The 13,503-nt window shown below is 37.8% G+C and overlaps 1 protein-coding gene across 13 annotated transcripts in view; it reads right to left on the reverse strand.

Moving 5' to 3' along the window:
• The window catches only part of FRY (FRY microtubule binding protein), a 232,117-nt gene that overhangs the window by 15,079 nt on the left and 203,535 nt on the right, over positions 1-13,503 (reverse strand). For all 13 annotated transcript variants that reach the window (XM_030475571.1, XM_030475558.1, XM_030475572.1 and 10 more), the window contains 4 exons: positions 11,418-11,618; positions 10,730-10,891; positions 7,665-7,828; positions 6,282-6,471 (listed from right to left, as the gene is read on the reverse strand). In XM_030475571.1, the coding sequence (XP_030331431.1) occupies positions 6,282-6,471; positions 7,665-7,828; positions 10,730-10,891; positions 11,418-11,618 (717 nt within the window). The remainder of the gene's footprint in view (positions 1-6,281; positions 6,472-7,664; positions 7,829-10,729; positions 10,892-11,417; positions 11,619-13,503) is intronic.

A 13,503-nucleotide genomic window follows, 5' to 3' on the forward strand; every position in this document is an offset into this window, starting at 1 on the left:
TACACTGGAGCACTGAAGTTAAGTACCTAAAATCAAGTAATAACTGAATTCAGACTTTATTGGTAATGGAAGCTGTTGGATTGCATGATTTTTTTAAAAAAGCTACATAAGCCCTCATATTGTAGGTAAGGTAAACACTATCAATAGTTTATAAAATGGTTAATGATAAACTTCCTCTACAGACCAATTTCATAAGTGCTTATTTGTGAATTTCTCTCTAAAGCATCTGAACTGACCATGTGAACATACTTGAAATCAGATAGACTGATACTTGTCTTACTATGTGTTTCTATGATCTTACTTCAACACAGAAACAAAGCACTATACATGTCACTCAGCACATGGTTCAGATTCTTGGCTGCACTGAGTCTGTAGTAGAGGTAAAGGGCTTGTACTAATTACCAACAAAACAGGTAAACTATTATTTTTATGAGCAACTAGCAGAATCATCTGAATCATAGGGCTTGGTGACAGTTGGAGATTTACTACTATAATGTCTTCTGAAAACAAAAATACAGTCCGAGCCTTCATGAAACTTCCTGACAATTCTTCTGGCAAAGGAAAGAGATCTAGATTTGATCCTAACCAACAGAAAAGAGCTAGCTGCGAATGTGAAAATAGAAGGAAATTTAGAAAGACAGATTGTGGAACAGAATCCGAGAGATGTTGGTTGAAAGGAACATCTGGAGAACATCTGATCCAACCTTCAACTCAAAGCAGGGTTATTGCCAACACTATATCAAGTCAGCATGGTTTTGTCTAGCAGTCTTGAAAGCTCTATGGTCAGAGATTCCTCAGGCTCTCTGGGTAACCTGCTTAGGTTGCCCTCCTCAGGAAGAGTAATTGAGTTCTGAGGCAGTGAAGGAAACAGATTACAGAAGTAATACAACTGACTTCAGTGAATTCAGAATTTGCAGGAAGGAGCCCATTAGAAATAACTTCATGGGGAAAGGAGATAACAAGAGGTAGCCATTCTTTAGGAAAAAAAAAAGATGGCAGAAGCACATTCTATACCACTGAAAGATTCTATACACTGAAAGGTGTATTAAGACATACACCTGGCTACATCACAGATATTTTACTCAGGCAAATACTCATGCAATAAAGAACAGAAAGTGAAACTGTGTTAAATTACTAACTTGGATACCAACAATAGCATGGCAATGTAGGCACAATATGCCAAATAAACCAGTAAGAGAAAGGAAGAATGTCAAGAAGCAAAGTAGAAATAATGAAGAGGAAGGCCAAGGAATCACAATGGAGAGAAACAGCTACTAACAGACGCTACTGAAAAGACCAATGTGTTTAACGTCTTCTTTTGCCTTATTGCTCCAAGAAAGAGCACCAGTGTACAGGTAACTGAGGTATCTATGAAAACTCAAGTGAGAACAGATCTTGCTAGTAATGGCTTGGGATATTTTTACATCTTTGCAGATTAAGGAAAACATGCTATGATATTATAATACTGGCTAAAGAGGTCTAGGAACCATAGAATCATAGAATCATAGAATCGTAAGGGTTGGAAAGGACCTTAAGATCATCTAGTTCCAACCCCCCTGCCATGGGCAGGGACACCTTGCCCTAAACCACGTGGTCCAAGGCTCTGTCCAACCTGGCCTTGAACACCGCCAGGGATGGAGCATCCACAACCTCCCTGGGCAACCCATTCCAGTGCTTCACCACCCTCACTGTAAAGAACTTCTTCCTTATATCTAATCTAAACTTCCCCTGTTTAAGTTTGAACCCATTACCCCTTGTCCTGCCACTACAGTCCCTAAGGAAGAGTCCCTCCCCAGCATCCTTGTAGACCCCCTTCAGATACTGGAAGGCTGCTATGAGGTCACCACGCAGCCTTCTCTTCTCCAGGCTGAACAGCCCCAGCTCTCTCAGCCTGTCTTCATATGGGAGGTGCTCCAGCCCTCTTATCATCCTCGTGGCCCTCCTCTGGACTCACTCCAATAGCTCCATGTCCTTTTTATGTTGAGGACACCAGAACTGTACACAGTACTCCAAGTGAGGTCTCACAAGAGCAGAGTAGAGGGGCAGGATCACCTCCTTCGACCTGCTGGTCACGCTTCTTTTGATGCAGCCCAGGATACGGTTGGCTTTCTGGGCTGCAAGCGCACACTGCCGGCTCATGTTAAGCTTCTCGTCAACCAACACCCCCAAGTCCTTTTCTGCAGGGTTGCTCTGAATCTCTTCTCTGCCCAGCCTGTAGCAGTGCCTGGGATTGCCCCGACCCAGGTGTAGGACCTTACACTTGGCTTGGTTAAACTTCATAAGGTTGGCATCGGCCCACCTCACAAGCGTGTCAAGGTCCCTCTGGATGGCATCCCTTCCCTCCAGCGTATCAACCGAACCACACAGCTTGGTGTCGTCGGCAAACTTGCTGAGGGCGCACTCAATCCCACTGTCCATGTCGCCGACAAAGATGTTGAACAGGACTGGTCCCAACACCGATCCCTGAGGGACACCACTTGTTACAGGCTTCCAACTGGACATCGAACCATAACAAGTATCTTTGAGAACTCACAGAATCCAGGGTGTTGTAACAACTTGAGCAAACTGCTTATCTCAAAAAAACTCCAAACCCAAACCCAAGAGCAAAAGAATTAAACATAAATTTCAGGAAATGGGAGAACATATAAGATATAAATAATATGCAGTACTGATTTGGTTGGAAAAAATCATATGAAACTTTAATTTTCATGAAGGGCTAAAATTTTTTATTTTAGGAGGAAAAGCAATTGATATGTTATATATTAATTAATTTACTATCTTAGAAATAAGGCAGAGAATCCTAGTCTAGAGGTAACTAGGTGTGCAAAACCATATCATGAAGTTAATTATCAGCAGCTCACTATCCTATTGCAAGGATAAATGGAGTAGGATCCCACTGGGGACTGTGTCAGGTACTAAGCAAGTCATTAATGAAAATACTGAATAATGGAATATGCTTCATGCTTATTAAGTGCATGGATGGTTGAGCTGCAGGGTCTGCAAACTCCTTGGAAGTCTGGATTAGAATTCAGACTGATCTTGATAAACTGGAGAAGTGGTGCATGAAAAGAAAGACAAAGTTGGACACCTAGGATGAAACAGTCCACAGAGCAGGTTCGGGATGGAGAATAACTACGGAGCAAAATTTTGCAGAACAGTATCTGCACACTAGGTTGGGTCACAAGTGGGAAATGTACAGCAGTTAGTAGAGAGAAGTTTTTCAACAGGAATACCTTCTACAAAATAGGTAATCCTCTTATAGTCAGTGCTGCTAAAAACTTAGGCTGAAATACAGAACCTGCTCTTGCTTTTCAAGTAATAAACAGACTACTGAAGAGAGTCTATAGCAACAGTGAGAAGTTAAAACAAGGTGGCTTATAGAAAGGCTGAAAGAACTGGGGTTAAATAAAAGAAGTTTGGGATAGGTGAAGTCATGGTAATGGTCTTCAAACTGCAAAGAAGAGAGTAAGTAGGACTGTGTATAGAGCAAGAAGCAATGGGCATAAAACACAGAAAGAGACTTTTTCAAGCAATTAAGGTGAGTTTAAGCATTGGGCTACATTGCCTAGGAACGCTGTGAAGTTCCACCTGAGTCTAAAGGTTAAGAACAGTCTAGAGAAAAAAAGTTAAGAAACATTTGACCAGCATGAAAGTTATAGTTGATCCTATCCTAGGCAAGATAAGGAACATAAACAGGTCCCTTCCAGCACATATCTAGTCATGTGTTTTAACAGTTCTAGTTTATTTCATGAAAATAACTTCCTCAAAGCATTTCAGTCACGGCTTCATCAAAAGCTGACCAGTCCACTGTTAAGATTCAAGAAAACATATTCTTCCTTTACTGCTTTCCTTTTCAGATATTCCTAAAAGCAACAATCAATCTATGGCTAAGAAGATAAGTCTTGAACAGTGTTTTAAAAGCATTAAAATGTAAAAGAGCGAGAGACTACTTTGGTATCTATGTATATATAGTACTTCACTAAATATATCTTGTAATTACATGGACTATTAGTTCTACAGTAAGTTATCATCTTAGCTATGTCCTTTTGGGTGCAGATTACAGTGCTGAAATCTTTCAAGCAAAGTCCAAACACAGTGTATATTTTATGAAATGGGACTAGTATGAATAATGATGCCAACCGCCAGCATATTATGCATAGGTGTATGCCTGCATATAGTTGCTGTGTCAATGTAAATAATAACAAAATATTCTCAAATGTTTTCTTCTTAACCTCAGGTATCCTCTTCTGGGAATAGAACTTCTTGCAATAAAAGGGCTTGGTTGTGGAAACTATTTGCTAGCTCTCAAATCTACTTGTCTTGGAACTGGCTGGTCTGCTGGCAGACATTTGATTTGATGAAATACAAAGAGGCAGATGTAAAGATAATCCAAAGATTTCTGAGCTATGACACGTTTACAGGAAAAGTACTTCAGTAATTTCAGGAATTATAAACAAGTTTAACGTGTTGTGGGCAAAGATCCAAGATACCATTAACTTGATGCAGACTGAAATGTAGGTGCCCTGGAAAATGCACTTCTTTCACTTCACCAAGTATTGAGTTGACAAGCTCTTCCAAACAATGATTTTGTTTCACAGTTAAATATTTTGGCAGTACTTTGCGTTGCAAGCCTAGCACATATTGGGCTTGTTTCTGAAACTTCCTGTTGGTGAGAGTCAGAAGTCTTTTAAGTTAGCAGATGAGTAGCAAATTTGATGGTGCAAACACAATATAATTCCAGATAAACTGGGATTTTATGAAAAAATCTAGGGAAATAATACTCCTATCTTTTAACCCAGAAGAGAACAAAGATATTTTATAAACTAAAAATATGACTGTGACTTCAGGTAGAAAATTCTGGTTTGCTGATACCATTAACACTTTTTAAAAAATTATTTTTATTACTGCTATTGAATTTTTTTTTTTTTTTTGAGAGCACTATTGTAGCTTTCTCCTTTAGTATCAACTGCAGAAAATGAGTAGGCCATCTTCTGAATATAGGGCAAGCACAATAGCAAATGTAGTTTGTGCAAGTTAAAACAGGTACTTTACAGGTAATGTTTAGGTCCTGCATTACACAGCATTATTTATTTGGTTTTCAGAAGTGTGGCACTAGTTCTCTTTCACCTCTTCAAAGAGAACAAAAAGGACAAATAACTCTCAGAACACTTACACAGAGCTATTAACCTCTAGGACTGCAATAAGGCAGAAAAGCTGAAATACACATCATGAAGAAACACAGAACCAATTTTCAAAATTGAACTGTCATGCACTCAAATCAACACTATTTTTTTTCCTTCCAAATGGCTATTTACCAGTGTTTAAAAGGATGCCTATAAGGCACCCAAACATTACAGTGGTGCAATGTTTAAAGGAGGACACAATGCCCAGCTAGAGAAGACATGCAATGAACTCTGGTGGAGCACAGAAGAAACAGGATGGAAAAGAGATTCTTACTGTATGATGCTTCTTTCTTATAAGGATAGTCTTAAAGATATAAAAAGGTCTCAAGATTGTATAATTATTAGTAGGGTACCCACTGCTAATAAAAAATCGTGTACTCTGAGATCACGGGTTCTTAAACTTTGCATGAAGTTACCTGGCTGCTTTGTTCACTGCTGCAGCAAGCTACGCATCCTGCAGCTGCTCCACATAAGGCAGGAGAAACAATTTAAAAAGGTTTTAAAACTAATCACACATAAAAAAGGGCAGTCATTCCTTAGAACAGCTTGTACATTTGACTCTTTTTTTCCTTATCTTTTTGCAAGATTCTTATCTTTGTGAGCATGCAGTTTTAGAAAGGAAAAATGTATTTCTAATCTTCAGACTCAGTCTCTGGAATTTATGTTACATGATGGCAGCTGGATATTTGGTACACAATATTTAATAATGTTGACATTTACATGGGCATGGACAAATTTCAACGGTTTGAGATGAAAGACCAGATACAATAGTTTGAGATGAAGAGGCTCTTTCCTGTCTCTTGCAGTTAGTGTTTCAGGCTGCTTGTAAAGTGCTAAAGAAAATACTCTTTAAAGTGGATCCATATTTTATAACGTTATCTCCAAACCTGCAAGTATGAGATATGTACTACTTTTTATGACAAAACTGGTCATAGGAAACAGTTCTGCATAAAAATCTAGTATGGCAATTCTGCAGCATGCAAAATTACAGTGGTTACATATCTAGTAGTTCATTACTGGTACTACTATCAAGAACCATCCTAACAGCCACACACAATCTAAACATTTTGATTGTGTATCTTCAACTTATTTTCTCACCTTAAACAGGGAAGAGAACACATGAAATGTATAAACTGCACAGGAACCATCGGAGTCGCACATGAGCTGGTTAATATGACTACGCCAGGCTTCCTCTGCATCATCACATGCTGCTGGCTGAAATGCAGCAAGGATGGCAGAAAAAAACGGTGAGGGAGGAGGGGACGCATTTCGATCAACATCTCCAAAACTGAAGGAGAAAAAAAAAAGCCAAGCTGTGATGAAAGGAGAATATCAGGAAGGTGGCAGATAAAGTAGGCTACGACAGAGAGATACAATCACAAGACTAATTACAGCACATTTCTAAAAATATTCATAAACTTTCAAATGACTTTTGAAGGTTGGCAAAGTGTTGGCCGCAATAATAAAAACCTCCAAATACAAATCCCTATCTTCGAGCCATTATCTATCTTTCTCCAACCCAGAATACTTAAATTGTTTTATTGTATCACCATTTGGAAGAAGGCTGAAACCTCATAGGAGGGTAAAGCCCATGAAGAAAAATTCCTTTTCTAGGAAAAATTGGTTTAATAACGTACAGAAGTACTGAAAAGAATCTTGGCATGTACAAATATTATATACACTGACTTGCTTGGTTTCCCTCCAGTGTAATGGATTGGAGAATATCCATCCCTCCTCCACACTGTTCTTAGGACAGAGCATTATTTTGGCAGTCCATGGTCAGTGAGACCAGCTGACCTCCATTTTTAAAGGGTACTAAGCTACTTGATCTTGCATTATTACCCTTTGAGATGGAGAAATACTTTCTATGGCTCCCAAGAACAGGAACTGTGATTCTGAAATGTGTGGCACATAGACAAAGACCAAGCTTCTTTATATATCCTCATTCCTTTCCATAAACACCCATTAACTGCAGCCTAACTCAGCATCCAAAATCTGAAAGATCTCCATAATGCACGGAAAAATCTTGGTGCCTTGTTGCAATATATGCTGTAGTCCATCCACACTCACCAGCAGCCTCAAGAATATACAGACAGGATTTTTGACAATATTGTGACTTCCTCATGACCCATAAGAAATCAGAAGGATGATCTGTCAAACAGTTAACTAAGCAGTATTTCCATTACTCTGAATCTTTAAAAATCCTATTTTTTTCTTTTGATTATATTACATATATAATGACTAACTGCATAGATGTGTGTAAAAACCATATCTTGTTTATCCTAGAAGGAAAATCTTGGGGGTTTTTTTAATTGTGTGATAATTACGCAGGTAATTAGGACATTGTCTTCTCACTGCTCTAAGCTCATGACAATTTTATAACTTCTGTAGCCAAAATAGCCATTCCATTAACTGACACATCGTGAACACTTTATTGTACAGTGTAAAAGAACTTTTACAAATAACAGCATATACAAGTACCTGGCAAGAGCAAATTGTTCCAGCCTGTCAACTTTCTCTTCAGTCTCTGTCATATCCAGACTAAGGCTATCACTGCACTCAAATGCTCCAGGGAGTTCATTTGTAGACCCCGAAAGGTCATCCTCATGGACTGCTGTATCGTGTTCTTCATGTACAGCTTCAACCTAGGGGAGTGAATGGCAATGTCTTAGAAAACAGCAAATCAAAATGTTAATTCCACTAATAAAGCATTTAATGAAAAAACCCCACCTGATAACATGTTAAATTAAACAGGTATAAAGCCACAGATTATAAATTACATGAATCAAATTACACTTCAAAAACACTGTATTTGCTTAATTTGCTGTCTTGGATCAGTATTAGTTTTTAGGAATTTCTTCAACTTAATTTGTCTAGCAAAGAATTTCAGATTTCAATGCATGTGGCAACGAAACAGGGAAGCATTTTTTCAGGAAAAACAATAGGGTTCTTGTTACTGTCAGGCTGTCCTTGTCACTTACCACTTTATAGTGTCCAAGAGTGTGTTAAAAGGTCTCAAAAATATTGAAAAAGTCCCCACTGCCTGGAAGACTATATCCATGTTTAGAATTAAGAATTACTTTTAGCATGTCATTTACATAATAACTTCCATTCAAGAGTAATTCGAAGCATTCTACAGGCCATTAAAAGGATTATGTTTCTACTATTTCCTTCCTTTTTCATCCATTAGCACCTAAAGCTCTTGATTTCTTTTTGAAACTTTCCAGTTTCTCTTGCATTTTTAGTCTGAATCAATTTTGTTTCAGTTTTAATCTTTTGGCTTTTTGGTAGGATTGGAGTACACTTCCAGAAATGGGTGAAAATATATAAAATAGCATAATCTAAATATTTGTATCCCTCATAGCATTACCATCACTGCCTTATAATCCCTTATAAATACTATCTTAATTATTGTAATTACTACCTTTAACAGAAAATAAGTTTAACTAATTTTGTGCTGTTAACAGTAACACCTGGATTTTGGCCCTGAAACACTTGAGGACTAGATTCTATGATTCTACCTAACCAGCCTGTTGCTCTCATTCACTGAATCTATTTAAAAGTTGAGGCGATATTTTTGGTTTTGCTTACGATGCAACAACTAAACATTTTTCTGCAGCACTAAAGAAGTAACAAAAATTCTCCTCTGCATTGCTGACATACCATCAGCTCTGAAAATAAGAACTCAGAGGAAAAGAGAAACAGGGAAGAGCTCAGATTTTGTTTTATCAAATTAAATAAAAATTATTTAGGTGCAAGATTCAAGTTTTTTTTGACTAGAAATTGGATGACTTCTTCCTTAAAATACATACAAAACCTGGCATTTTAACTTAGTTTATACTGACTCCAATTAGTTTTGAGTAAAAATGCAGAAGTATGCATACTAGAAGAAAATATCCTCGAGGCAAAAAACAGTAAGGCGGCATTCTCTATAAAGCTTATAAATTCGAACATCTTTGTAACACTGGCAAATCCTTGTCAACTTGGGTTATGTACTTCACCAATATCAAACCTGCATCAGGACTAACTGAATTTGCCAGTCAGTCCCACAAGAAATTCCTGTGGTTTTACATTCTTCACTGATTTACTTTTTCCAAAGCTTTTCATTTTCTGATGAACACTGGCACATGGGTATTTGGACATTAAAGAAAATTTCACAGTAAAGATTCTAAACCCACAGGCGTATATGAAACTCATGAACTATGATTTGCAATTCTTAATGTGCATAGCAATAGCTACTGCAGCTGGATGCATGAGATTAGCTGCAGTCACCACCTGCAAACATATCTGTTCTGACTGCAGCTTCCTGAACTGAAATTCTGCCAACTTCTGCTTATGGTTGTTACATGGTAACTTGTCTAACAACAGTTGTTTTGACAAATGATAATGAGTTTACCTTTTCCGCAACGATTATTTTGACAAGTTCCCCTCCTTTCCTATCCTTACTCACATTTCCCTTCTCCTGTTCTTTCTTACTCCTGGGGAGGCTTCTGACACAAACAATTTGTTCAATATTCAGCACAATTCCCATCTCCTTTTCTATGACTCCTTTACCAGAAGTTTTCATTACTTTTGTTATATGCAGTGCTAGCAATACTGTATAATTTTTGTGTGCGGCTGCATTTGGAAGGGACCAAGAGCAGGAATGGGAATGAAAGCTGTTGATTACACAAGACATATTTTTTTCCCCACCCCCATTCTGCATCATCACATGCCCTTTCTGCAGAAGTCACCCAATTCAGATATGACAGAGAAAGTTTTACTGGTAAAGCAACAGTGTCATAAAGCCACTAACCCACACACACATCCCACCCCAGATTATATTTCTGGAGAGACATTGAGAGGAGTAGGTTCACCTCATCTCCCACAGACAAGTATTACCAAACAGGAAATTAAAGAAACCATCCCCACATTGATAAATCACTTACCAACCTTACTCTAAGTTCATTTTCTGATACAACTGTCTGCAGCAAACTGTGCTGAATATGGTTGTTGTATCCTTGCAAATCCTGCCTCCCCTGCCCCCCCCCCCCCCGCCCCGGATTGCTTAATTTTGTGGTCATGGATTTAAAATTTCTAAATGTCTGCCGAAAGGCAACAACTGAATCCAGTGCACATAACTGTACAATAGGTCCCCACATACAAAAACATCTTAGAGAATACATGCATACACCCACCACAAGAGTTAGCATATCATTCATTTAAATCAGCATGAAGGAACAAAAGTCTATTCCCTCAGGGTTGTAACTTGCAGCCAGTTCATGAATTTGTCTTCCAATGAGCTTGTAGTATCTTGCTGCATATGTAGTGCAACATACTTAAGAAACACTAAATAAAATATTTTAATGAAGAAAGTATAAGTAGAAAGGAAAGGGTATGAATGTGCATGAGCATATGAATGTATTGTACTATGCCAAACAGGAAGTCAGAATATACTTGCTTTCACAGATCAAACCCTTTATGAAAGTGTAAACAAGTAAAACAAACTTGTAAAAGTGTTATTTAGAATACAGTCTAATTGGAAAAGAAAGTAAAAATGTATTCACCTTAGATCCTTCAGACACTTGGAGATTATTCATGTCAGGCAAAGACACATCAAAGCTGGATGTTCCTATATTAAAATGATGAGGGTCTGCTGATGTTGTGTCACACGATGTAGAAAGTGAGTCAATATGATTTGTATCCTCAGATGGGGAAAGAGTTATAATCTGTTTAAAAGACAAAAAAAGCACAGAACTGAGTATATAGCTACCCTACCACACACTGCAAAACAGACATTGTCTAAAAGGGCAGTGATGGTGGCTCTCTTAGTTAACATGCAGACGTATTATAACCCTTTCAATGTTTCTCATAAAAATTGTATGCAAATGTCCCAGAGGTGAACAATGAAAATGTGACACAGTTTACCAAACTGGAGCCTTGTCCTATTTCTTTAAGTATTAGATAACATCGGAAAGATTTACTATTGGCCAATTGTGCAAAGTTGTCACATAGTAATTTGTGGGAAAAAAGGCCAAATAATCAGATCTGATGTTTCTTGTGTTTCGAACTTTGCATTAAAATTCCTGTTTACATTTGCAAATAAGGGAAAATCAAGCAGCGACAAAACACTGCGTTGAGTGCCACCCCCTAATTTCAGCTGATTACACTGCACCTGCAGGAGAGGAAACTAAAAGCCCAGGCTATTTAAAACCACAACCCTGTATTTTCTTAAAATGCAAGTTTGCAACTTACTAGGTCTGAGTTCTCCAGGATTTGGCTGGTGGTCAGGTCCTCCTCCTCTGATGACTCATCTGAGTCCTCATGGTTCATTTTGTTGAGGCTGGGCGTGCTCCCGGAGAGCTGGCTCTCTTCCAGCAGCTGCATGTCGCACTTGTCCAGGCTATCCAGGGACCGTCTGCGCACTCCCCAGTTGAAGTTGTCCATGCTCTCACCCTGAAATCAGATATAGGGTCAGCTTCCTTGATCTGAAACTCATAATATACAAACCACTAATATCATCAGATCAAAGTTAGCTCACGAAATATTTGTATGTAAAAATATAATACGAACTTGATATAAACATTATTTTGTTTGTTCACCTGGAGATAAGAGCAGAAGCATGGAAATGACAAGTTAAATGCGGATTCAGTCTTTTCAGTATTAGATGTTTTTCATGCATTTGCTGATTTAAGAATTTGGTTTTGTAAGTCCACATATACACACACCTCAATACCAGTAGGGCAATGACAGACAAATGAAAAGTTTAGAAGCAATTTTAAAGGATTTTTCCATGATGTTTAAAAGTATTAGGAGCACAGATCATAGTAATGGTTCAATTGCAAAACCTATGTTAAAGATTTTAGGTTCTCTGCATTATACACATAATCATAATGACGAGTAGATTTGAATTAACCCTGTATTTACACACAAAATGGAATAGCTAAAGCAGCACACCTTTTAAAACGTTTATTCTAGGCCCATATTGCTTATTCTTGTAACTTGAATTTATTCGAATTATTTGAAACTATACATTGAGAAAAACTTGATTAGCATTGCCTGAGATTTCATGTTTTAAAAAGGACACAGTCAAATGGACCAAACATTTTATATTAACTTTCAGTTCTGATCCCATGCACAGTTACATAAAGCCAAGTGCATTAAGCAACTGGCATAACTATTTGTGAGGCTGGAGAACTGATACAAAGATCACTTGATTTCCTTCATGTATAAAAATGACAATTAGTTTTCCACCATTTTTCCGTTTGTCTACTTTATGTATTTTCCAGCGGACTGTATCCCTTCTCCCTAATTGTGCTAGTTCTCTTGCTCCCTTCTTCAAGCTAGTCAGGTTCCTCTCTGCCAAATGCAGGAACGTCTCCACAACTGCTCCCGTCATGGACCCGCAGAGGCCAAAGGGGCCTTACGCAGAAAGAAGAGTCTACCCTAAAGTATCCAGTTGCAGTTTTGGGTACTTCACCTAGGTGAAAGCCCTCAACTTACACCAATGTGGGAAGGAAATTTATGGAGAAAAATGTTTCTTTTTAAGGTTCAGGGCTGACTGTTTTAAACAAGATTGTAAGATGCAACACTCTTAAACAAGCAAACCAATTGCTAAAAATTCAAGTTGATAGTGATTTTTTAAATATGCATGTGACAAAAATCATAAGTATTATTATCAAATCACTGATTATGCGTATCTCCTGGATTTATGCAGATTGAAATTATGTGCAATCACAGAGAAAAAGGTATCAGTTCAGAAAAGTCCCTTAAGAAGATCTGTAGTTTTAAACACTTGAGCAATCCCCGTTCAGGACTACTCAGACATTTAATGAATGGGGACCAAACTACATAAAGTGCAATTAATTCAATTGCAATTTTACCTCCTTACCAATCAACAAACTTGCAAATAGATTTTATTTTGCATCACTGCCCTTTAATGCAATGGACTGTGGAATATGATTAGATAGAGGAAAAGTTCAGTTTCATGACACTTAAAGTTCACTGTTCATGAACAAATATGAGGAAAAATATAAGGAAAAAGACAATTCAGAAATGCAAGAACTCTAATCCACAAGAACATTTAGAACTAAGGAATATACTATATTCAAGAGCAAATGAACATGAAATTGTTACGAAGCCAGACACATTATTGGAAGAACCCTGTTTTCATCTTGGGACTGAGATGACAGAGTTGTTTTGTGTGGGAAAAGAACAGAAGAGATCTAAGATATAAGAAATTAGGTCTCTTTAAATAATAAAAATGACTGTTCAGTTCCCAATCATTTAATTTAACAAATTCTTTGGTTGTCCATCATTCCACACACAGGCTTGAGACATA

Source organism: Strigops habroptila, chromosome 2 (genome assembly GCF_004027225.2).
Source record: "Strigops habroptila isolate Jane chromosome 2, bStrHab1.2.pri, whole genome shotgun sequence".
Classification (NCBI taxonomy): domain Eukaryota; kingdom Metazoa; phylum Chordata; class Aves; order Psittaciformes; family Psittacidae; genus Strigops; species Strigops habroptila.